The following is a 27,962-nucleotide window of genomic DNA, read 5'->3' on the forward strand; positions in this document are numbered from 1 at the left end:
TATAGGGACAGAAACAAGTTGTAGTGAAAATTAATATAATATTGTAATTACTGTTTTTCCTACAAACTGTTTGTCTCTCTACTACAACTTTAAAGAATATGTACTGCAAATTCTTCTTAAAAATTACTTTTCATTGTAGCATATCTCTATACAATAATTAAAAAAATATATACAAAATTGTAGCATATTTGTTTACAACTGAAACGCAAATAAATATTCAATAAAAATTGCTACATTTTATCTTTATATTTTCTACAAAATTTATTTAATCTTACTACATTTTGTAATGAAATTCACGAAATTGTTGTTGTAAACATTTTATTCAAATTGTAAGGAATTTGTCTGAGCCTCTGTCGATATTTCTCCTACAATTTACCACTACAATTTTATAGTCAAATTTAAGTTTACCGTTAGTTAACCTTACTACAAATTTGAGTTTCATTTTCTACAATATGACCTCTACAACGTTATAGTAATTTGACAATATGACAATTCTGTAATGATTTATATTGAGCTTAGTTTTTTGAATTCTTAAACATCACAAAGTTTTATCCTTTAATGTTCTTAAATTTAACTTTTAATAAAGTTGTGACCGAAAAGAATGTGTTCATTCAATCTTATGGATGAATTGACTGAAAATGTTTTGTTCTTGCGTCATTTTGATAAAGATCGAGGAATTCTGTTTTTACCCCTTCAAAAAGCACTCCATAAATTAAATTTGATTGCTCAGGAGAATACATGTAATGTGTTTCTCATGTTTTGTGTAGGTACGTTATAAAAACATTGGCGGAGAAATGAGTTTGATCGCATGGGAATCCCCCAAACTCGCTATTTATCATATTTACAGAAATAATAAAAAATTGTGTGCTTGTATATACATAACACCCTTTTAGCCACTAAAAGAATTTAAATACTTCGAGTTTTATGATACTTTTTAAACGGACATGTTCTCAACAAGCTCCAGTAAAAACATGTAAGGAGATCGGGCTGAAACTATAGCTACAAGCTATCCAAGGATGGTACTATAGAATGTCACCTCAAGGTAGGCCTAGTGGCGTCATCTCTTGGTTAGGCCGGAAACTTATCAATCCACCCTCGTATATANTTGTTTTTCAGTTCTAGGAAGAAAGTTACACTGAACACTTAGTAGTTTGAGTATATAATAACTAACTTGACTTCATGAAAAATCAGTACAGTTCTCGTCAGTGTAGCGAGAAGATCAGTCTGTCATTGACTAAACAACTTACTAATGTCGTTTGAAAAGTTACACTTTCATTAAAATGTCTGATAAATCAGCGAAAGAAATTTTTTATGATAAAGTAAAACCAATTATTGATAGTTAAATGTGTAGAAAATAAATCGAAATTCATTTGTTTAATGAATAACTTTTCGCTTTTTCATTCATTCATTCGTATATCATATGCTCGACAATACAAGTGTTCAGTGCAACTTTCTTCCTAGAACTGAAAAACAATTATAAGAAATTTAATATTGTTGAAATGATTCGGCGAGAAAAACCGAACCCATCTTTAGTATCCAATTATAGATGTCAATAATTGAATTGTTTCCTAAAAACTGAAAAATGGTTTGAAATTCATTTGTTTTATAAGTACAATATAAATCTTATTGTACGTAGGTAGAAAGCGGCAAATAATACAAGTCGAACATTAAGTACGCGTTGTGAGCGTTCAACAATTGACAAAACGCGTTCCGGCTGTTTAACAGTTACCAGAACGCGTTGAGAGCGTTTAAAAACAGCCAAAACGCGTTCTGAGCGTTCGAAGGCAGCCAGAACGCGATGTGGCCGTTTTTTCCGGCCACTGAGCGTTTTCGGTCTTCGAGCCTAACACCTATATCACAGTCATTCTCAAATCAATTAACTATTAATCTGTGACACCGGTGCTAAGGTTTTAAATTTGATAAGTTTTATCTTTTTTTTAACATGCTTTTTATTGAACTCATTTCGAAAATTCTGCTTTACAGAGATTATCCTAATAAAAAGAAAAAGACAGATAAATAAACCGTATAAAGAAATTGTAAGGATTTGATATTTACAGTCTACAGTCTCTTGCATTGGCTTCAAAATCATTACAAAACCAACAGAGCTTTTGCTTCAGTTCGTTGTGAAGTAAATTATTTGAATTTGAAATTAAACATCACGGTACTAAGTAGCTTTAGCAGCCCGAAAACTTTTAGACACTTTAGAAGCTTATACAAAGTGATCTCGGCTTAAGTTCTTAAACTCAGTTACAAGTTGTTCGACAGAGTTTCGAGCAAGGAACTAACCACCAGGAATTTTTCCGTTCTGTGGTCTCTTTCAGCAGAGGAGACGCTTGTTGGTGGTAAAATTGAATTGCAAGTAGTGGCGTATCGGGTTTGGCAGGGACCGATGGGATATACATTACAATAGACACTCTTCCGCCAAATATACGTTGAATAAGCCCAATCAGATTAGAAATCCTGCTACTACTTTGACACTGACAGAGATTAAAACAGCACCGAGACCAAGGAACTTCTCTAACTTAATTTGTCACAGATAGAGATAGTTCATCAGGATATTTCACAGAAAATGTAATCGTTATAATGCTTCGAATGTTATACGAATGAGTATGTAATTAAACCATTCTCCTCATTATGTAGTAAATCTCAGTTTGTTAGCTATAAATGTTTCAATTTAATTTTAATATTCTTTTTAGTCGTTAGAGATAGATTTGCTTATCTTATTTTATTATATTGGAAATTTCAAAAATTTCAAATGTCTACAAGTTACCAATAACGACCACTTTTGTTAATTTTATTATCGATGCTTTTCAATTGATGCAGATTCATACCTTGTTGGGGTTTCCCCTTATTGGCTTCTGGCTTGTATTCTTTTGTTGCATACAAGATATTGGTACTGGCAACAGAACAATTTTTGATTTTGTCACATAATTTAGAGTTAGTTACGTTTTGTCCTTCTCGTTAACTTGCGTTTCTTCGTTGTGTCTGTAGTTGTCATCTGTTATTTCATAGTTAATAATTCGTTTGTAAATAAAGTCTGTGTATAGTTTTTTATATCGAGTTTCATTCTTTCCGCTAAAACCACATCTTCAGAAAATACTGCTCGTGATTTCACGGAAAATAATAACATTTACTATTTTTTGGTCCTACTGACTTAAACTGTTTTGATTTAGTTTTTCCTTAACTTATTTTTGATTTTATTCAATTAAAACAATAACAAATAATTATGTATATCCCAGTTAAATTAAATTTTAAATACAATAATAGAAGTAATTTTTATCGCGTGTACTTCTTTCAGGCAGTCCATTAAAAGCTGCCTTTTTAGTTTCTGCTTACTTATCTTATCGTTCTAGACAAGCCTTTTATGAGAAGTCCTTTTAAATATTAAGGATTTGCCGCCGCGAATATCGAGTATCCATTGTTACACCTTCTCTGTCAAGTGTTCACAGAGGAAGTGTTTGATAAAAATTACAAAACTACGGAAGAAATCGTCTGCATACGAAGTTTTAAAAAAGATCTAAACGGGCGTTATTGTAGATACATTTTGAATATTAAATGGACAAACATCGAACAGTTTTGTGTAGGTATAAAATAATTAAGAGAGTTGGGGTAGTCAACTTTCGATACGAGTGCTTCCTTAATTTAAAATTAATATGTCAACAACATGAAATAGTTTGTGTAAACCCAAGATTGCTTAAAAATATGAAAACCATATTTTGGCTTTGTTATTACAAGGGATGGAAAATTAGGGAAAGAGCGAATAGATAGAAGACGAAAAATTAGAAGAAGTGGCCAATTTTAGGTATCTAGGAAGTCAGATAAGTCAGAACGGAAGGAGTAGTAGGGATATAAAGCAGAGGGTAGCACAGGTTCGAGTCGCCATCAATAAAAATAAGACACTTGTGTGCTCGGAAACGGTTAATTTAGAAATTCGACAAAAATTGTTAAATTTGTATGTATGGATGTATGGAACGGGGCACTGTACGGGTGCGAAACATGGACGGTGGGCGCGCTTGAAAAAGTTAGAAGCGTTTGAAATGTGGTGTTATAGGCGGATGATGAGGAAACCCAGGATAGAGAAGGTTATAAATGAAGAGGTATTAGAAAGAATTGAAAGAATAGGAGAACAGAGGACTTTAAGGAAACAAAAATGAGAAATAGGCGAGATAGGTTGGTAGGACATCTTCTCAAGCATGAAGGTCTAGACAGAGACATATTAGAGGCAGAAACAGGAGATAAGAGGAGTAGAGGTAGACCTAGATTAGATTAATTTTAGCAAATAGTTGCGGGTGTGGGTTGTTCTAGTTTTGGGGAAATGCGAAGATTAGCTCAGGATAGGACAGAGTGGAGGTGCATGTTCAATCAGTCTTAGGATTGACANTGAAATAGTGTACAGCGATTGTGTAAACCCAAGATTGCTTAAAAATATGAAAACCATATTTTGGCTTTGTTATTACAAGGGATGGAAAATTAGTGAAATAGCGGATATAAAGATAGGAGACGAAAAACTAGAAGAAATGGCCGATTTTAGGACGGAAGGAGTAGTAGCGATATAAAGCACAGGTTCGAGTCGCCTTCAATAAAAAGAGGACACTTATTCTGTGCTCGGGAACGGTTAATTTAGAAATTCGAAAAAAAAAAAATGTTAAAAGTGTATGTACGGCTGCGAAACATGGACGGTGGGCGCGGCTGAAAAGGTTAGAAGCGTTCGAAATGTGGTGTTAAAAGGGAATGATGAGAAAACCCAGGATAGAGAAGGTTATAAATGAATAGGTATTAGAAAGAATTGAAAGAATAAGAGAACAGAGGACTCTAAGGAAAAAAAAATAAGAAATAGGCGAGATAGGTTGCTAGGACATCTTCTCAAGCATGAAGGTCTAGTCAGAGACATATTAGAGGCAGAAACAGGAGACAAGAGGTGTAGAGGTAGACCTAGATTAGATTAATTTTAGCAAATAGTTGCGGGTGTGGGTTGTTCTAGTTTTGGGGAAATGCGAAGATTAGCTCAGGATAGGACAGAGTGGAGGTGCATGTTCAATCAGTTTTAGGATTGACAGCCCTATGATGATGATGATGATGATGAAGCAATCCTGAGAGAACCCATTATCTCAATGTAGAAAAAAATGACATGGGCACGAAAAAAAATTGACCGTTTTAAAATTCTTGAATAAAAAAATAAAACAGCTACATCAAATGCAAACAAATTTTCATTACGAAATTAGGAAGTATGAGAAATTTGTGATTGCTAATTAGGTACTTAATTTTGCGATCAGTTTTTTGTCTTATTATTTCTTCTTGTCCAAGAAAAATTCTTGGGACCAGAACAACAATAGCAAATGATTCTTACTATACAGTGTTTTAATTAAATGACGGTCGACATATTCTTCAGCTCAAACTTGTGATGCTATTCATAAATGAAAAGTTTTATTGCTGCAATTAAGCATCCGTTTGTCTACAACCGGTCGGATACACAACATGTTTCCTCCTTCGGATGCACCGTTTCCGTGGTTCTACAAATAAATCACAGAAACGTTTATTACAGAATTGGACAATGAAATTCCGAGTAGTCCGAAATGATGTTCTCGGCTTAATTTATTTCCTGGGGTACACACACACACACAGTACGTTAGACCGAGAGAGTCCCGCCGCTCCGGCACTCCTCATCTTTCCTTAACCCTCTTTCTGAATGCCCGACTGCCGAGAATTTGCAGACCATTAACCAAATTACATCTCTCCGGGATTAAACATGTTCGCGAGTTCAGTGAAATTACAGTGCATATTATTTCCCGGGCAGATTACTACTGAACAACGTTATTCCATTGGTTAAGATGTTAAACTGACCTCTTACTCACTTCTCTGTCCTTTAAACCTCAACATCACCAACGCAACCAAATGCATGTATCCAAAGATACAGATTCGTACTAAATGAAGTGTTTTCTGGAAAGCCTTAAGTTGACCTATGTTTCCAGAATAATTTTCATTCTTTATATTGATGCAGTAATAGTAGCAGAGACGGGGGTGGAGATAGATCTAGATTACATTATTGTTCGCAAATATCCCTAGACAAAATTTTTCAATCTCTCTCCAGTTTCTCAGAGTCTTTCAGCGTATCTCACAGTCTTTCACAGTCTCTCAGTTATTGCCTCAGTGTTTTTATTGATCTCTCACAGTCTGTGTATGAGAGACTCGAACGACGAAATTGTTAATTCAGAGATTCGAGTCTCTCCCAGAGAGACTGGATGAATAAAACTGAAAAATTAAGAAACTCGAGTCTCTCGTAGAAAGACTGGGATCTCTGAAATATGTTGAACATAAAAAATTTTAACCATGTCCATCGAGACACCACTTATTATCGTTCAGAGACTGGATACGAAATGAGGATCTCTCTATGAGCGACTCGAGTCTCTCGTTTAGAGATGCTAAACAGTTTCTTTGACAGTCTCTCTCAGCGACACCAGAGAGACTCGATGAAAGACGGAGACTCTAGTCGCGCTTTCGGAGACTCTGAGAGACTGAACATTTTTATCTCGGGTTCAGTTTGACTCAAGATAAGAAGAAGTGAAGTTGTAAGTAGAAATTTTTATGGTTTTAAATCGAATCTGCGTTATTAAATTGTATACTTCATCAAGGAAGACCTGATCGATTGTAACTGCCGGAAATCATAAAATTCAGACACAACAAGGAAAAAATTCATTAAAAGTTCAGTCATGAATTCCAGAAGAAACGCTGGGACCTTTTTATTTTTAATTAATCATTTATTCAATTAATTTTTGTTTGTATAGGCTGATCCAGAACAAAGACATTATATATATAATTATAGAAGCGATTTCCTTTTATAAGATTAGGCGATAATATTACTTGTTTATGGAAAATAGGAATTTATGAGAAATATTATATTGGTTTAATTCATAACGCTTTTATTTTATCAGCTTATAAAGGTAAAGGTTCATAAGAATTTTAATAAATATCACTCTGCTTCTTAAAGGTTAGGCAGGTAACTTTGCCTTTGAAAATATCTTGTGAATCAATTATTTGGGGAATTTATGAGATACCAATATATTGCTATTTGCAAGAGGGAATCTTTTTGATGGAAGGAATTCTAAACCGTTTCTATTTCCAGTAAAACGAAAGATGTGTCGATAAAGGTTGAATAACGAAAATGAAAATAACTTTTTCGTGAGGATATTGTTTTTAATATAATAAAATAGAAATTGATATGGAATATGAAGATGTTTTTATTCGTTTTCTTTTTTAATAAAATCTACATATTAGACATGCGATCACGTAAAAGCGATTTTCTTTATAATGTTAAATACGTGTATATCTATGGTTATTGATTTCCCTTATATCTAGTAGGGGTAGCAGTAGATACCTAATACTTCATGCCCTTTATTAATGTATAATGAAACATTTTAAAACAAAATAAAAAAATTTTCCGGTAGCTAATAAGGAAAATTCTTGATAGAAGAAGATTTCAATTATACGAAAGTTAGTAGGTATGAACATACTTCTTGGAAAACTTCACAATTAAGTTTCTCTTCAAGGAAATTCGCTGAACAAAAATATTCCTTTTTTTTTAATAAATAAATGAACATCAATAAACCTCGAGAAAAGTTGATGTTGTCATTGTTAATGTACTTTATTGACAATCGTTTTCCCGTGTGTAATTCATTGTTTGAAAATAGGAAATCCCACGAATTATAAGGAAACATTAAAAAATCGAAGAAAAATAATCATCATTTTCCACAATTCCTTTTACGTATTGTATATATCAATAAACTCGAACTACGTTAACGTTAAATAACCATTTCGTGTGTTATATGTTCGATTATGTGAAAGGCATTCATTTTCACTTTTGATTAAATGGAGAACCGATTAACGACATGCTTTGATTAAACCATCACATGTTGCTCGAGGTTAGAAACACACTGTTTTGTTTTGTTTCCCGATTATTGTGAAGTAATTGATGGGCATTTGTTAGTTAATAGCCTCTACATGTTAGTTTGATGTACTTTTCATGTACAGTTTAGTACTAAGTCTTTGATCGCACTGTTAGCCGCTAATTGCGCGAACAATAACATTGACATTTCAATGAGAATTTTAATATGTGACTTGTAGTTATTGATGACTCTGTAACAACCAAAAAAAAAAGAATACAGTAACGCAGTAATTGCTTATTCCAATCAGTAGTGTTCGACATGGAATAACCTATCCCAAAAAAAAAATTTTAAAAAACTTTTAGGTGTTTCATTCCCACCAGCCGATAAATGCTGGAATGGGGTGAGAAAGATGAGTCGGACTGAAGACAGAAGAGAATGAAATATTATCTGTGGAATATTACTATACTTCATTTATTTTCTGTAGCGATGTGCTCCTTCCAATGTCTTGGATGCGCGCTGGCAAAATCGTAGGTAGGGAGAAAAAAACTCATTATACTCTCGACTCTTCTTCATTAAACATACTTTTTCATACAGTACCTGCCAAAAGTTTTGTTCAATTATGAATGATAGTGCGAGTCGAAAACAAGCGTTGAAGCCTTTAATATGTCTTCAAATATAAATAAACATCTCGTTGATATTGTCAGTAGTAAATGGTACCAATAACAGCACATTTGAGCAATGCAATTTTAGTGGATAAAATTGTCAATTTTTCCGTTCAGTACTGTACGGATTATACGCTCCTCACCGGTTAAGAGAGTTGTCTCCTTCCTTTTCTGGCCTAGTGCTGTTCTTTTCTACTTTGCGCCAGTCAAACTGAAGGTCACATCGCTACAGAAAGTAAACGAAGTATACCTAGCATTTGCCTAAGTAATCTAAGGAAACCACAGAAAAACATGAACCAAGGCAGACGGACCTGGAATCGAACCGGCGTCCTCCCGAATGCTAAGCAATGGTCTAAACCTTTAGGCCATGCCGCTCGGTACCTATCCCAGTAGATGAGCCATTATAAAGTAGTAGCTTATGTTTAATGTATTGCGAATGCGCAATGTGGCATTGAAGTTTAATAGAACGCTATTATAGTGAGAGTAAAAAAATTGATGACCATGGAAATTAGGTATGTATACAATAAAAATCAGGAAATTATATTTACACAAATTAATACGTTATGTATCTAGGTAATTTTATAGTATACTTACAATAAATCTCGATTGCTACAGTCTGTGACATTGGTTGGCTTATATTGTTGTTGGAGGCTTGACAAGTAAATCTAGCGTGCTGATCAGAGCGCTGTAAGCCTCTCACTACAAGCTGATTTGATCGAACGTGATCAAATCCGGTGTGCATTTCCGTAGATTCTAAAAGCGTTTCACTTCTCCACCATTTCAGAACCGGTTCCGGTTTTCCTGGAACAGAGGAAAAAGCGGGTCAATTAATTCTAAATAATAATATATGCAAAAGCTTTATCTTCAGTTAGAGACCCAACCACACTTCTTGAGTGTTGAAACGGATTTTATTAGGGTTTGAAACGCTTTTGTGAAGATTTTTTGTGTTTTTATTAATTAATCTTACTACATAGATCTCATCAGCGCGCTAACGGCAGTTTCGATAATTGAAATCGCAGTTACCGCCTGCTAGTATTGATAAAGAACGATGACAGATGTATCGTCAAATCGGTTAGACAAGTTGAAATACCTTAGATAGGCCTTGTCTAATAACTTTTAAAATGCTTCAGTTGGAGCAAATACCCACTAGATGGCGATGCACTGCTTCTATTTGGTTTTTATTGAGCATGGTAGATTCATTTCAGTTTGAGGCTCCATTTTTTGATAAAACGAATTTAGTTTATAAAAATATTTTAATAATACTCGTTTATTTGTTGATGCATGTTAAAATTTATTCATAATTGTGATCTATTGTACTCAGATTCATAACCTGATGATGCCATTGTGTGACAACAATATTGTCCCTTTATTGAAACTTAATACCTAATTATGGACTCTCTTATTTCGTTTAATAAAAGAATTCATTCAAAAATCCACGCAGCAATTACGTTGGTTGGTCTATAATATACGTAGAATATTTATTCCTCATTTTTTATTTCATCTGAATCTTTCGCTTTTTTTTTTGTTTAGAACGTGCTGAGTCGTCCGTTAGGAAAAAGGGAGTTCTAGGGAACTTTAGAATGATCCAGTGAAACATCTACGTAGAAATAGTCTTGGTAAAGTAGATCTAATTGAAGTGCACTCGACAGTTAGGTAATTTCCGATTACCAGCATTCGCATCCGGTTACGAGGTTGAGGACGAACGAGAGCGTCCTCCAGTAGCCATTTCCAAGCAATAATTTAACGAAGAGTAAAAGAAAAGTTGACACAGATTGCCTCCGTTCACAACTATTCGGATAATTATTAAAACTTTTGTTTTTGATGTTCAGAATGAAAGTTACGAAAACTGAGATACACAAAGTTTACGAATAAAGGGAACAATTAAACTATTAAACTTTAACAAAGACACCTTTTCAAGTTTTGAAGTTGTACCTTACAATCCTCATTTAACAGACTACAGTAAATGTAAAACGAATAAAGCAATTAATTGAAATGTGGCGTTATTAAGAGGACATCAAAAATATTGTGGATAGAAAAAGTTAAAAATAAGGAGGTATCAGAGACAGTGCGACAACAAAGGGCAAGATGGATTGATAGGATACCTTCTCAGACATGACGGGTAAATTACAGACATTTCAGAAACAGAAACAGGAGTGTAGAGGAGCAAAAGTAGACCTGATTAGATTATTGTTCCCAAATAGTGAGATCTGCTTGGGATATAGATACATTGTAAGAGGATACAGGTTTGTGTTACTTTGATTGATAATTTAGTGATTCTGGGAAGACCTAGTTCCTTAATTCCCTATGTATATGTTACTGATCTAAGAGGGAAATACATTTAAGAAGAAGGCACGGATCCACAAAAGAACCGCTAAAATTCTACGGCAGTCAAAATTTTGGAGATATTAGATACAGGCAAAAGGATAGCTTTCTCATAAATACTATTGCTATCTGCTACGAATTTCTCCAATTATTCAAATAATATCGTGAAGGATTTCAATAAAATTTGTCAGAAACCACGATTATATGTCTTACGACTGCACGCATTTGAAGAAGAACTGGAGAACAGAAGAACTAAGCAAAAAATATTAATTAGATTAAAATGGTAGAGACGCAGGTATTCGGGGAAAAATAAAGGAGCGACGGTATCGTAGTGAATCGTGTATCTGGGGGAATTCCGTTTGATACTCCACTCTTAGTTAGCCATTAATTAAATTATGCTAATGGTTCATCTCTTTGCTTCCCCGACAATCTGTACAAACGATCCTAATCCGATTTGTTAACGTAACCCAGTCAAGTTCAGCTCCTTCGGATGGAAGTCGTGCCACCCGCGTTTCCCAGAGACTGATTTCTCCGGAGATAATATGAACGAGTTAGCATGAGCCTACACGAGAGGATGACGTAAATATGTGTTTCGTCTTTACATAACTGCACATTCATACATACGACGTATGCTATGTAATATTGTAAATTGCATGCAATATAGCTTCTGTTATTCATAGCAAACATTGCCAGAACGGGAAACATTCCGCTCTGAATAATTAACTTCATGTTTAAGCAAGGTGAACAACCAAAGCGAAGCCATGTTAAAATAATTACATTGGCTAATTAGTTAGGAACTTTCATACTCTAACAACCACTTTGGAGACATTCGTAGAAAGCCACTGACGTAATAAATATAATACAAAACAATTATAAAACTGCTTCAGTGCAAGAAGCCAACAAGTTCGATGTTAAGAAATAAGGTATAGGTACATAACTATGTTGAATATACACTATGTCTGATCAATACTCCCGAAAAATTCAAGAAAAGAAGGTACAAGGTGCCATGTCCCCATATTCTGCATGTTCTGCACCACATTCAACTTATTTTTGTATTTTGTGGTAATAATTTACCAACCGAACGCTAACGAGTGCAGAGTATTACTAATCATTACGTACAATTGACCTGTCTACGTATCAGCTGTTGCGAAGGTCACGAACAGGTATGTGTGTTTCATCGAAAATCGATAAAATGACGCGATAATTGTTCTCAAAAAATGACGCCTCGTTAACTAGTGTTCTTTTTGTGTACACTTTTTGCATCCCCTACTAAACGAGATGCACTCTACAGTACCCTGAGATGTTACCTTTCAAATTACTGATAAGACATAGGTATACACTGCTGACAATTTTTGAAACATTAACCGAAGAAATTTCAAGAATCATTAAGACATACCTCCTGTGACGATACAAGTCAGTTTTACGTCTCCCCCTTCTTCATAAGGTCCAGCCATTCCCCGAACTGTGTTCCCCTTTTCATCAATAATCTTTGGTTGTTGTGGAGGAACTGTAACAAAGGAAGAGATCCACTTAACAATGTTTATCATAATAAATAATTAAAAATTAGACATTTATTATCTTATTGATAATACAAATGCAATATTCCAAACAAGTAGCATGTTATCAGCTTGAGTCTCTTTCTGGAATTTTATAATAAAAAGCTGATCTAGTTCAGCTTCATGCTAAATGAGTAAAACTTTGTACACATTTATCAAACTTTACTGAGACTAACTTCTGCAAACCATCGCGCCGGATGAAAATGCACAAAGTTGTAATGTGATCTGTCAGTTAAGAATTTATGAAAAATTGCAGGCCTGGCGAAACTGAATACGACATAATTTAGTTTATGAAATATCGCACTTTATAGCATCACTGGTTCTTAAATTAAATCACGCAACCAGTACAAATTTAATTAATTACTTTTTTAATTTAACAAATATGCTCTACATTTTTAACAAAAACTGTTGTCGTAATGATTGTGAACTTATTGCATACGTTGTTCCTCTTTTTAGAGTGTAATTTCAGATGAAGTACTTTTTCCGTTTTGCGACATTTTCCATAAAATTACGAACAGTACTCAACTTTAAAATGAAATAATTTTAGTTCGTGTTTACAATGAGTATTTCAAATTGTTGCATGCTCCGTACACATTTGTAGCATAAACTCTTTGTTTCGCCAGGAGCATGTTCGCAAATAAAGTAGATTTAACTGTTAAGTGTCGACTGTAACTGCCAGAAAAATATCGCCGTAATAAAAACATTGGGACATTGTGAGAAGAATTTTAAATTTCGAGAACTAGTGCTACTAGTAGGTACTGATGTTCTGAACAATGTAAACGACGAAAACTGCAAAATGTACGATAATTAAATTTGACATAGCAGTATTAGCAAGAAGGAGTTAGAGACAGCTTTAAATAAAATGGAAGCGGTATTGACAAAACAGTATTGTATGAAAATAAATAAAAGTAGAACAAAAACAAAAAAAAGTAGGAGAACAGAGGACTATAAATGTCAAAAAATACGCGAGATAGGTTGGTAGGACACCTTCTTAGGCATGAAGGTCTAGTCAGAGACATTTTAGAAGCAGAAACAGGAGTTAAGAGGAGTAGAGGTAGATTGCAGATTAGATTACTGTTAGCAAATGGATAAGGATGTGGGATGTTCTAGTTTTAGGGTAATACGAAGATAGGCTCAGGATAGGAAGGAGTGGAGGTGCGTGTCCAATCAGTCTTAGGACTGACGACCTTATTATAATAACTGTAATTAAAATGAGAAACGAGAATTGGAAGTTGAATCGGTTCATGAATGTATTGTACTTACTTATGAATTGAAACAAATTTTGAAATTATTTTTCTTCAGAGCTTCAACAGTAATTTTTATAAATATTTATCATTTATGGTAATATTTTTAGGTTTCCAGGACGATCAAATTCATGTTGTATTGAAGAGTAGAATCTTTTATGCTGAATAGCGCCTTAAACAGGTACGTACCTACTGCAGACATTTAAAATTTAGATGTATTATATTTTCCAATTTGAATTTTTTGACAAGACTCGCCGAAAAAAGTCGCGAGGCACACCTTCTTTTGGTATTTAAATAAGTCTGGTAACAATTTAAATTTTAGGAGTGGTAAACCAGTACCGAATCGGAACTTTCGGCATACTTTCAGTAGAACGGGTACCTATTTATCGCAGATTTTCCCGAATAAAGTTTCAAAGTGAACGGGGCCTGTGTTACAAAAGACGTGCATACAAACTCTTCGTCAAACTTTGGACAGCCAGCGAGAGGAAAACTTTGATGTGGCGAGGCAAGTGCTCGGCTCCAATATCGAAACTCTTCAAAGCAACACTTCAACTTGTGGTTCCTTTAACTATCTCAGATCTCGACGTAATTTGGGACAAGAAATTTCACAATAAATGAGGCGTGATAGTACTTAACGTTAAACAAGAACCAATTTTAATAAAATCATAGTAAAAGTTTTCTTTAACCTGTAGTGAAGGTGAAACTCTTTCGCCATCGTTTCAAGGATTATTTTCTTTCGACATTTCTTTAATAATGATTTTTATCTAGTATCTATTCTTTAGGACTTTTGCTTTTGTTTTAGGACGCCAATATTTGAAAATTAATGTTTTTCTTGCCCTGTTTTTTTTCTTCACAATTAAAAGTCGAAAAATGAAACTTCTTTATCGACGATAGGAAGGAAAAAAACCGAAAAGAGTAACGTCACGCGTCACGCGCCTTGTGTGACCTCTGGTGGATATATCCGAAAGGAGTCACTTTAACAGGCTTCAGAAGCTAACCTGTTAGTAGCAACCGATAATCTGAAAATTACCAACTGGACAAATTGTCATTAGATCTCGCTTACGCTGTGCTGTATATGTATTGCCATAAGCATTTGTGTTATTTTAATTTGTAATTCATCTCTACAGTTTTGTATGGTGCAAGCGTAAAGGTTTTTAACAAAACTAAACCAACATTCCGCATTCGTCCGCTCGATTTTATTGTTTCAAAAAAAGCATCGTGTAGAGTTATGTGGTCGAACTGCTGGTATTAACTTTTTATAAATGAGATATTTGCTTGGATGTCCTACGAGAGTATGTATAATAAATACAACTATAAATAAATTTTTCACATTACAAAATCACACATGAATTCTTGAAGTGAAAACTGAAAATCGCAGAAAACAAAGTATAAAACAACAAGGACGAAATGTTTATTGAAGGATAGTCTTAAATTTAGTATTATTATAATTAATTTAGTTCTAAATTTCTAATGCAATAGCAGAAAAAAGGACGGAAGTTTCCGAAAACTGTTAATCTGCAATGTGCACAATATTACATTATAATCATTTCCACTATAAATTACATTTTTACATTTAAATTTACGATAAAACAATAAATAATGGCTAAAGCAATAAACAATAGTTGATTTGGTTAAAACAGCCATTTGCCTACATTAGCACAGGAATTACAGCATGATGAATTTATATTTCAACAGTTTAAAAGGTTTACCGTCATTTTAATAAGTAATCGAGTGCGCTGTGGCTTTGTTCAAATTAAATTATAAAATACACCTACGGCTATTTCGAAATCCAAAACTACCTACCACTAACACTTCGTAAATACATGGGAAACTATANAAATTATTTTTTTATTTATATAGCCAATATTGTCTATTATGTTCAAACAATGTAGATTTTTACATAATAATTGTTTGTATTTTGTATTCGCATTTTTAACTTGTTGACTGATCTAACTTTAAACAATCTGCAATGAAAATCATGTACGAGAAATTTGTTGATGAACAATCAATCTCATACATATTTAAAAGGGAACTGGTTCGAATTGCCGTGGCCTAAATTTTTCTGTGGCTTGTTTTTTTTTTTTTTTGATCATTCGGGTCAATGCTGGAAGCTAACATTCCACAGATAACTTTTTAATTCTCTTTCGCCTTCATTTTCCGACGTATCATCTATCTCCTCTACTCAAACACTAACCATCCATTCTTAACAATTCCCATAAGGACACTGCAGAGGATTTTTCGCCCTACCTTCGGGGTTTGTACTTCAGATCATACGGACTACCCATCCAGTAAATTATTAGTACTTAGTTGGTATGAATGAAACATACAAATGTTCTTTAAGACTTGCTCCATTAGTTGGTGGCACTTAAATACACTAAAAAGTTTCTTTTAACGTTCGGCGTTTGACTAAAGCAGGTTAAAGTTAAGGAGAGTTTTGTTGATTGTGAAAATATCTTCTGTCTACCTAAATTCCTTGTAATTTAACAAATTGTAGACTCTTGTTGATATAGCTAGTGATTACTGGAGAAATGGGTCATTTTGTGTAATTCCGACTAAGTTAGCTTTCAAAAGCTCGGTAGTACAACTACATTCGTACGTGTGTGCATGTATGTAGTTTTATAAGTGATGGAAACATGCAAGCAATGTTTATTTTCCTATGTCGACCGCCTCACGAACTCATTCTTTATTACATAACTACTGTTGACTTGACATCACATATTCTAGCCTACTTTACTCGAGACTACTTTAAGAAAGACGTTGTTGCAATTTTCATTGAAATTGATTAAATACGTCTCCTTTCAGAGGGAGTAAGCGAAGCTATTCTACTGCAAGGACTTTAACAAAAAGAAGTTCCTTCTATGCTCGATTCGATAAAGAAAAAGATTGCTAGAGGTATATGTATGGAGCATGGCTCCGTATGGATACGAAACGTGGGCAATGATCTCGGCGGATGATGAGGATACCATCGATAGACAATGAGGAGGTATTAGAAAGAATAGGAGAACAGAGGGTGTCATAGCAGTGAATAAGAAATAGGCGAGATAACCAGTCTTAGGACTGACGATCTTAAGATAATACCTTCATTATAATTATTAAAAAGTTAATTGCTTGGTAAAGGTCTAGATGATGGCCCCCTTCGGGGTGGGGATGGGGGGATGGGGAGATCGAAAGAGGTCTCCCCCACCTCTGCACCATAAAAAGTTCGTGGCGGTCTCACCCCCATAAAAAGTTAAAGGGGTTCAAAGTTAGTAAATATGTCCATTTTCATACATTTATAGGCATGTAAACATTTATATAGTCATTCTTATACAATATTCAAAGGTAAAACTAATGAAAAATACATAAAAATATTGAGAAAGTTATATAAAACATTATTTAAATATCTTTATCAATAGGGTAGGTTAGGTTAGGTTAGGTTATCGGGTTTTGTTCAAGTGACCACCGATCGAAAGGCCCCCATCTCCACCCGCTTTAAAATATATTCTTTTTTATTGAATTTTATTTGAATTATAGTGTATGAAAATTGTCAAAATAATCAACTTTCAACCCCCATAACTTTTTATGGGGGTGAGACCGCCGCAAATTTTTTATAGGGTATTACTCAGGTGACCACCCTCTTTCGATTCCCCTTACCCTCACCCCCATCTAACCCCCATAACTTTTTATGGGGGTGAGACCGCCACGAACTTTTTATGGTACAGCGGTGGGGGAGACCTCCTCTTTTGATCCCACCCACCCCCACCCCCGAAGGGTCATCATCTACACATTTACCAATTTCTTTAATAATTTATTGCATTTTCCATTGTTAATAATGGTTGAAGCTTATTATATGAACAGATTCCTGTTTTCTGTTTGTTTATAACTTGACTTTTATTGGACAGATTTTAATGTGGTTTTTAATAATACTTTTATTATTTATTCAAGTTCTTGAGGTGGTTGTGACGCTCTGACGTAAATAGGTATATGTGGTACGGTTAGCTATTTTCAGATATACATATTTGCGAGACATGTTTATTAATTGTGTGGTATTCTGGCTTACGTTCTCAGAAGCGTTGAAGTTCTTAGAAGGGCAAATCTTTTGTAAACAATTTACAATATCTTGCGATACAAAATTCTACAGTAAATAAAATAAGACGTAACATAATTAATAGAACAAGGTTAAATGAAAATCTCAACAAACATGTTTTTTTACATGCTCTTTACTTTTATTTTCAGTTCATCCCCTAAAGCGTTCAGAAAGCCCCTTTTCACGGCTTCGTGATATTAAGTTGACTAGACAGAAATAGTCATCTGTACTTACCAACAACAAGGAGCTTCACCCTTTGGTTTTTTGTCGGCGAGATGCGATAATCGGTCCTGCAGCGGTATTCACCCTCGTCTTTCTCGCCCACGTTCTCGATTCGCAGGGTGGCAGGGTCAGTGTCTGCCCTGAAAAATGCCCGACCGCTGAGGTTCGAACTTTGCCAATGCTGCGGTAATGAAGTGAGCGATCCTCGAGTGTCATAGCTGAAAGAAAAGGCTGAATGAAGCTGGGAATACTCGAAAGCCATCGAAGCACTATTGGCTTGACTTTTTACTAAACAATTCAAATGACGACGATTTTATTTTAACATAATGTTGTTTCTTAATATTCTAATAAAAACGGTTTGTTTTCTTAAATTTTCTAATGTTCCGCGATACTTTCTTAAGTTTTCCTTTCATAAGAACCTTCTCGAAGACAATAATAGACACAACAAAAAAAGAATTAGCGAAGCTGGTCACGCGTGATGCATGAGCAAGGGAAATAGTGATTCATTTTTGTATATATAGATATAAAGGAGAAAAACAAAAGAAAAACATTATTAAAGGTTACCATAAAACATATATTTGGCAGGCATTCTAAATATACCAAAGACTTTTCGAATTTCTTTTATATCAATGCCAATACTTTTTTTGGTAATTCGATAACATCTTTGTACGAGGGCGGTTCAATAAGTACCCGTGTTTGAAGACGGAGGACGTTCCTGAGGGAAATTGGTGTTGTCATCGTGTGCTGCCACCTATCAAACTACGCCAAAACGAATTTCAGACTGATTGATAGGTTAGTTTGGATTTGGCAGTCATTCGACTGAGACGTGTTTCGTTATTTTTGCTAAGATGGAAAAAAAACAGTATCGTTGGGTAACTCGTTTTTTGTTTTTGGATGGGAAAAAATGTAAGGAGATGAAAACAAAGTTGGATACTGTTTATGGAGACATTTCGTTATCTATGACCACAGTTAGATATTGCTTCAACGAATTTAAACGTGGGCAAAGATCCGTTTTTGATAGGAGCGACCAGGAAGCCTGGCAAACGTTGTTACCGAGGAAATCATTTTACGGATTTTTTAGGAAAAGGAAGAACGATCACTGGACAATACTACAGTGAGTTATTGGACCGCTTCGACAAAAAATTGAAGGAGACACGGATGCATTTGACGAAAAAGAAGGTGCGTTTTCAACACGATAACGCACCGGCACATTCATCAGGAGTTGTTGCCGCCAAAATGCATGAATTACGTTATGAATTTGCTGCCGCACACCCCGTACTTACTTGATTTGACTCCCTGCGACTTCATCTTGTCCCTACCATGAAGAAATGACTAGCGAGAAAGAAATTTAGTTCAAACGAGGAAGTCATCGCCGAGTAAGGGGGGATTTTGGAGAGTTCGACAAATCTTATTTTTTGGAGGGGTAAAAGAAATGGCAGGGTTGTTGGGAAAAGTGTATCTTTCTAAAAGGGGACTATGTTGAAAAATAAAAAAAAAATTTTTAAAAAAAAGGTGTCTTCATTTCTAACACGGGTACTTATTGAACCGCCTTCGTAATCTTTGATGTTTGTCGTTTTCTTTCATTTTTGTGATATTTTTTGATTAGAACAGCGTTCGTGGTAGTATTCTTTATCTCGGTCTCAACTAACATTAAGACGGATTTCACTTATCACTTATTCAAGCAAAACCCTTTGTATGCGTGTCTAAACACCCGTAATTACATAATAAAATTGGCGTTAAACAAGGGTTCGATTGTTTGAAACGAAGTGTACGAATTCGATAATTAAACGTTGACTCCTCCGGATCGAAGAGTACAGATATATTGGACAATTAAATGGCCGAACAGTTGAGATGAAACCGTGGACCTAATTGAATCGGGTCCCATCGATAATTTATTGCAGTCTTTGTTGCAATGGAGTGAGAAACAGGCGCCTTCAGCTAAGCCCTCGAGAACTTTCCCGCTGCTATGTGAATGGCTCATTAAAACTTTCAAACCCTCCACTAAATAGGTCGTACACCACCACACCATTAAATCTTACTAAAGCATAATTAAACTTGCATATTTTCCTGACCAACACATTAGGTACTTAGGAATTTGTTACTTTATATCCTCGTCTGTGTACGTAATTTATATTATTTTATGGGGGACTTAACGATTCTGGAACCATTTTGACAATATTAACTACACCACTACATCTTAAAAATGTACGGCCCACAAATAAAACACGTTTTATATCTAGATATATGACGTAGAAAACGATATTATATTTAATAAAATTACGCGCCGCTGATTCTTAAACAGCACGACTCACTTAGGGAATTAAAATAGTTCGACTGCGCTTTGAAAATTAAAAAAGCGGACATATCTTAATGTGGTTTTTAATAATACTTTTATTATTTATTCAAGTTCTTGAGGTGGTTGTGACGCTCTGACGTAAATAGGTATATGTGGTACGGTTAGCTATTTTCAGATATACATATTTGCGAGACATGTTTATTAATTGTGTGGTATTCTGGCTTACGTTCTNATGACGTAGAAAACGATATTATATTTAATAAAATTACGCGCCGCTGATTCTTAAACAGCACGACTCACTTAGGGAATTAAAATAGTTCGACTGCGCTTTGAAAATTAAAAAAGCAACTATATAAAAATTCATAAAATAAACTTTCTTATGTGAAACAATAATTTACGTTTTGGTGTAAATTTTTTATTTGGTAAGGGTCTTCGGGGGTTGGGGGGCCATTATTTATGGGGGTGAGACCGCCACGAACTTTTTATGTTACAGTGGTAGGGGAGACCGCCTCTTTCGATACCACCCACCCCTACCCCCGAAGGGGCCATCATCTAGACCTTTACCTTTTATTTTTATTATTATTAGTAGAATTGTAACTTTATTTTATCTAGTTAATGTATCTTTATACGTTTATCGGTGTTATGATTTGAAATATGACCTTTTTTCATGAAGATAAGTAACCAACCGGGCAGGCACGGATATATTTTGTATTATTTGAGTCAGTATTGTTTTGGCCAGGCCTGTGTGCAGAACTGTTTTGCATATGATGTAAGTAAACACTTGCATTTAGCACTTGTGGTGCGGTTGTGTTGATTTAACTGTATGGTAATACAAGCCCCCGGCGCGCAAATCTTGTCCTCTCTGAGGATGTAGCTCCTTCGGATCAGAAGACATGTAGGAGAGGGGCCCTACGTGCGCTCGGTTGACATGAAAAATTATTACTTCCAGTGGATTTATGAGTTACACTACTTGAAGCAATTCTAACATTTTCTTTTCTTGGAACAAATCATTTTTTGTATTTGAAATTTTCAGTTTGCTTTTTTGGATTTTAATACTAAATATAAAAAAAGGAAAACTTTACCACTGTTTGGAAAACGAGATTTACAAGTCTAGGTCTTCGATTTGTTTTGCTCTTCACTGAATACAAGTAGATATAGTAGGTACTAATCTATATTTCATATCCTTGACATTTTGTTGGATTTGTCAATAAAAAAAAAATTATATGAACTATTTTTTAAACGCCAGTTTTCCAACCCGAAATTCTGTATGTAATCCTTTCTCAAATACTCCACAAATAAACATTTTACTTCTTTTGTTTTGCTTATTACACCATCTAGGGATGACGTTTTCCTCATTGTGAATAGGTCTTAACATTTGCGAAATAAAACAATAGCTGCCAGACGTAGACTCATACACACATATATGTACATACAGATATTTCAACTGTTCGTTACCTTTCCATTTACGTTAGATAACCCTGTAATATTTATATATATATATAGATATATATCCACATAAATATCCATATGTATTTGTGTGGCATACTGGGATTACGTTGTTTTTTAATACTGTAATGAATGAACAGTTCATCCGTGTGCTTGTTTCTATGTGCTCGCGTGTGTAAGCAACGCTACTCAAACTGATGAATTGCTTCAAGCTCTGTATCGCAGCACACATATGATGCTCATCCTACAATTCAGGTGGATGTACATATTTTGTGCAAATGAACAAGCACGTAAAGGTTCTATCAGCGAACCTGTAAAAGGATTTGAACGCGTTTGGATTACCTGTAAATGATGGACATGCTATTATAATAAAACACTTCAATCTACAAACGATTTCGAAGTAATTATATGCATAAACATCAAACAATAATGAGCTGAAAGGATAACAATTGCTAACGGTTAGTAAGGGTGGACCACTGCAATTGAACACTAAAGTAGAATAGGAAACAAAAATATGTTAATGCATGATAAACATATATTTAGTACCAGTATTACCAAAGAAATACATTATTTCATCACCTAATGCTCCTCAGAGGTGGAATATTTTATACTCATAAAGAAGGTTGAAATTCTGCTGAAAATCCCACTGAAAAAGGACCTCCGACAAAGGATTATGCGCCCCCTGAGCTTTTAAAAAGATTACATGTAACGAAAAAAGATTACGGTGTCGAATGTATTCCCTCATTCTCCATCGGTGCAGCAAGGTAGTGGCGTCATCTCTGAGTTACGAGCATATGCTTATTGTTAAGAACGAATACCACAAGCGGCGATCGATACGGTAGCGTCTTTATAAGCCTGCGTGGAAAGGAAACTACGAGAAGTCTCCGGAAATAATCAGGAATGTTCTGTGATGAGTATATAAATAGGTGAGTGACATCTCCTAAGGGCAGGGAACTGAATCGTTCTTGTTAAAAGGATTGTGTTCAGGTTCGTGTTCTAATCATTCACTTACTAAACTTTCCCTTACTACCTTATAAAAAAAATCTACCCTTACAGCTTATTAAAATAATCATCTACCCTTATAAAAATAATCGTTGAATGTAAAGCCTGCTGTTGTAGAACATTAACCATCTGTCGTACAGATTTAGTATACACGAGTCCAGAAGCGACGATCGATACGGTAGCGTCTTTATTGGCCTGCATGGAACGGAAAGTACGAGAAGTTTCCGGAAATAATCAGGAATGTTCTATAATGAGCATATAAATAGGTGCCTGACATCCCCTATGGGAAAGGAACTTAATCGTTCTTGTTGAGAGAATTTTGTTCAGGTTCATGTACTAATCAATCACTTACTAAACTTCCCTTTAATATCTTATAAAAAATCTACCCTTATAACTTATAAAAATAATCATCTACCCTTATAAATGTAATCGTTGAATGTAAAGTCCACTGTTGCAGAACATTATCCATCTGTCGTACAGATTTAGTAGACACGTTTCAATAGTACAATCGGTTGAGAAAATAGCCGCCGAGAGTACGCCAATCTCATACGTGTACGTGACAATTGGAATTACAATTCCCACACGGTATCCGAAAGCAATTAACACTTGTGTGGGATGCAGGTATCGGCCAGATGTTACCGCATATAAAGGACCGACGCCGATTTCGCGCGAACCGTCGCGTCGGTCGGCGTCGTATCGCATCGCGTCGCTTCCAAGTCCTTCGAAGAGACAGGCACGCAAGCCGTTCGGAAGCGTCATTCCTCTTTATGTCACGCGCAGCAATCTCTCGTCATCTTCACCATCGAAATATATGCATGTATATATACATCCAACAAAGAATGAACGGTGTATAACGCAGTCGCGCATTTGCATCTTGAAAATAAGACCGCCCAACATTATATTCGCAAACTATGCAAATTGACCGATTTGCATAACGATGATTGCTATGCAGGCCGCGCGATTGTTGTATTCGTTCATACTTGTCTGGCTCCGAAACATAAATCGGTCATTATCAGTGGCAGCAGACGCCTTTCCCCGCCACAAGATGGCTCTTACGAAACTTATGTTCTCGATTTACGCGACAACTTTTGCACTTGGTCCCAGCCACTGAACCGCTTCTCGATTGGAGCTCTGACACGACGTTACGCCAACGTACGAAACGAATATTTATTCTTATATACCAGGCGATTCAAAATATTACGTTTTAGATGTTGGTGTAGCCAATAGAACTATAGGGTGTTTCTAAAATTAGTAGCAAACACTAAAGGGTTTTAATTTACGAAGAGCAGAAGTCCGGCCCTGGGCTTAATTTGGGAAAGTACCAACAGAGAAATTGCGTTAACAACTAATCAGCTACATCGTCAGAGAGTGCAAACCGTGACAGTTGTGTTGTGCTAAGTAGTATATAAATAGTCAAATAATCGCTAATAGTATGTAGTATTTTTTAAAGTACACACACTGCAAATGCTAAGTGTGTTACATTGTCACACATATACGCGTTTTTTCGATGTAGTCATTTTAAACGCACTTCAAGGTGTGACATTTTAAAACACGCTAAAGTGTGATTATGTAACACGCAGTAAATGTGTTTTTTTAACACGTGTTTGGTATAAAATAGGAAATTTGGAAGCGTGTTATAAATTGTACAGACGCGTATAACGCGTGTTGAGGAAACACGTTTTATAAAACGTGGAAAATTACTTTAAATATAAATTAATAAAAATTACTGTAAAATAGTACCCGAAATAAAAATTTTCGGTCTCTCAGAGTCTCTGAAAGCGAGACTCGAGTCTCTCTGGTGTCGCTGAGAGAGACTGTCGAGAGACTGTNCGTCCTACCAACCTATATTGTCTATTGCTTATTTTTCTCTTACTGTTTCTAGTATCTGTTATATTTTAGATTATATTTTGCATTCTATCTACAGGCAATTCTTAAAGAAAGTATCATTAATTTTATTTAACGATAAGTATTTTTAGTTGTGACGCTAAAATGTTTCATCCATTTATAATAATTATGCGTTCTAATTAGATTTAATTCAGTTAAAATTGCTTGAAATAGCATAACTTAATTTGTCAGACCGCATCCGGAATTAACAAAACGATCAAAGATACAAAGGGGCCTTAAATTCAGACAACTGCGGGTAAATGGTGAGTTTTTAAAATGCTTAATGAAACCCTTCTGCGCGGCTCGAATAAATTCAACCCTGGTGAAAGGTAGTCTACGGGCGGCGGATAAATTAAAAGGAAATAAATGAGTTGGCCAACAAATAGGTCTTAGTGGTGGAGGTGCACTTACCAGCGAACAGCGCATTTAAATCAAACGAATAGTCTTTCGAGTACCGTGCAGCATGCTTCAGACAAATAATAAATAGCAAGACTGGAGTTGTAGTAGCAGCACCCTGCACCGTGCACCCTTCACCGACACAACCGTATATATGATAAAATAGTGAACACTGCTGCTGACAATCGGTCCATTACGATTTTTAAGGGAGGAAAAGGCGGACGATTTATTAATTTTTTCCTATTAGGGGCTCTTCAATTTTGAATTTAATTAACAGTTACAAATTAACAGAAAGTAAATTACACAAGGCATAACAGAAAATTAATGAGAATAGTTTGGATATATGAGACCGTCAAGTATGTCGATGATTTAAGGTTGATTGAGTTCCATTTCGTATTTATTGACAATTATGGCTATTGTTTTTAAAATTTTACATAAAAAAAAAACACAAAGAATAAATAAAACAGCAACGAATAATGTCGAGAAAATTAAATAGAGATTCGGTTTCTGTCGCACAAAACTTTTGACATCAAGATCTTTAGAAATCTCGCATTTTGCTAACGTCCGAGACTTAGGTATTTAATTTGGTCTACGAGTTGTACTGTCAACAAGACAAATTACACAGACAATATAAGCAATATAAAGAACAAAGTGACAGTACGGTTGACTGGGAAGGGTGACAGAAATGTCGTTTATTAAATACTTCACCCGACAACGAATGCGTTTATAAAAAAAAACTTAAAAACCATTTGATATTGTCAATAGCTCGAACGGTAATACCTAACAGCATGTGGCACTTACAAATTTTAATTTATTTAGTCCGTTAACTATGCAAATTTTTGAAGTGAAACTTCTTTACGCACGGTAGGGTAAGTTCGTTTCATGCGAGTCGACATATAACGAAACCATGCAACGCATTTCCCCCGCTGTCTGTCCCTATGTATGCTTAGATCTTTAAAACTACGCAACGGATTTTAATGCGATTTTTTTTAATAGATAGAGTAATTCAAGAGGAAGGTTTATATGTATAATACATGCATAATATAGTATTGAAACANAAGTAACATACGAACACGCTTATTTATAGCAATTTAACGCACTAAGAACAAATTACACGTTCATGTGAGTTACAGTAACACGTGTCTGTATGTCGAATAACACACTTAGCATTTGCAGTGCATCGACATAGTTTAAGAAGACAAAATAAAGAAAAAATTAACGTTAGGTAATCATCAACAGACATATTAATATCGTCTGGATAATAAATTATTGCCAAGTTTGCTACCTTTTTTTAAGGGTTGTTTGCCGATAACCCTGTCCTACAATCAGAAATAATTATTTAGAACGCCAGTAAACACACACATACGTAGGTACACCACAAAAAATATTCCTTAGTACTTCATTTGCAGCGATCATACATATCTAATAGGGTCGGGCAAATTATTAGCGTTCTGCACTGCCGTTGGATTTAGATCAGGACTACGCGTCGATCAAGGCTTAGGACCCGTACGTCCAGCCCAACGTCTAGGAAACCGTTCGTCTAAAAACTCACGTACTACTTAACGCAATAATAGTATTCTACACTGACCTATGACAGTGATACATTGACCTACTTCTAATAACATCGATAATCTACATACATTCGCAATAGAAGCCTACGACGTTAAAAAAAAAACAAAAAAATACTCAAAGCTGACTGTAAAGTCGTCAATTTTTCAAATACGTTCTTCTAGAAAACAGTGGTTTTCAAATCACCTAACATTTAGTTAATTTTTTTGTTTTATAGTGCCCTACCACCTCCTGCAAGATTGCTGCTTATTTCGGAAGCACCTGGATAACCATATTGGAAACAACTGTTGTACATAGACTGTCTAACAAATACGCGAATTGAGCTAGTAGGCTTGTGTTAGGGTGATATATGGCAATGAACACGGAAATGGGAGCGATTGACTGCAGGCTGTGGTCATTCGACGTCATTTGCTCTAATGGCAATACACATGTCTATGTATTCGTCTATATCTACTGATTTGTTAATTGCCACCGTATCACCATCAACACAAGATTATCAGTTCAATAAGACTGATTGGAATCTCTTCTACTTCCTATAATGAGCTCGAAAACTAGAACAATAATCCACAACTGTGATATCTGTAATCTAGTTATATTCCTGTAACACTTTTTCATAAGTCTCTACATGTTAGTTATCAGTTACTTAATTCTTATCAATTAAACAGAAGAATAAAAAAGAAAAAATTCATGTGATATTACACGTTTAAACGTCACATTCTCTTAATTTCAAGCCTGACTCTTTACGGATCTTTCTCATTTAAAATTAAAATAATTGAGGAAGAATCCGAGGCGCGACCTTAAAAAAAATAAAACCAAGAAAACCGAAAAACTTTGGTGGGTAAGAATGTATTAGGCAATAAAAACAAACAAAGAATAAATAAAACAGCAACGAATAATGTCGAGAAAATTAAATAGAGATTCGGTTTCTGTCGCACAAAACTTTTGACATCAAGATCTTTAGAAATCTCGCATTTTGCTAACGTCCGAGACTTAGGTATTTAATTTGGTCTACGAGTTGTACTGTCAACAAGACAAATTACACAGACAATATAAGCAATATAAAGAACAAAGTGACAGTACGGTTGACTGGGAAGGGTGACAGAAATGTCGTTTATTAAATACTTCACCCGACAACGAATGCGTTTATAAAAAAAAACTTAAAAACCATTTGATATTGTCAATAGCTCGAACGGTAATACCTAACAGCATGTGGCACTTACAAATTTTAATTTATTTAGTCCGTTAACTATGCAAATTTTTGAAGTGAAACTTCTTTACGCACGGTAGGGTAAGTTCGTTTCATGCGAGTTGCTATGTAACGAAATCATGCAACGCATTTTTCCCGCTGTCTGTCCCTATGTATGCTTAGATCTTTAAAACTACGCAACGGATTTTAATGCGGTTTTTTTTAATAGAT

General features: G+C 35.1%; 1 protein-coding gene across 1 annotated transcript in view; it reads right to left on the reverse strand.

The window, feature by feature from the left end:
* Positions 1–27,962, reverse strand: part of LOC108732402 (synaptogenesis protein syg-2) — a 194,278-nt gene that overhangs the window by 18,933 nt on the left and 147,383 nt on the right. The window contains exons 4-6 of the mRNA XM_025979419.1: positions 17,965–18,170; positions 12,261–12,371; positions 9,137–9,343 (exon numbers count right to left, since the gene is read on the reverse strand). Coding sequence (XP_025835204.1) covers positions 9,137–9,343; positions 12,261–12,371; positions 17,965–18,170 — 524 coding nt within the window. The remainder of the gene's footprint in view (positions 1–9,136; positions 9,344–12,260; positions 12,372–17,964; positions 18,171–27,962) is intronic.

The sequence above is a fragment of the Agrilus planipennis genome, unplaced genomic scaffold, assembly GCF_000699045.2.
Source record: "Agrilus planipennis isolate EAB-ADULT unplaced genomic scaffold, Apla_2.0 scaffold73, whole genome shotgun sequence".
In the NCBI taxonomy this organism is placed as follows: Eukaryota; Metazoa; Arthropoda; class Insecta; order Coleoptera; family Buprestidae; genus Agrilus; species Agrilus planipennis.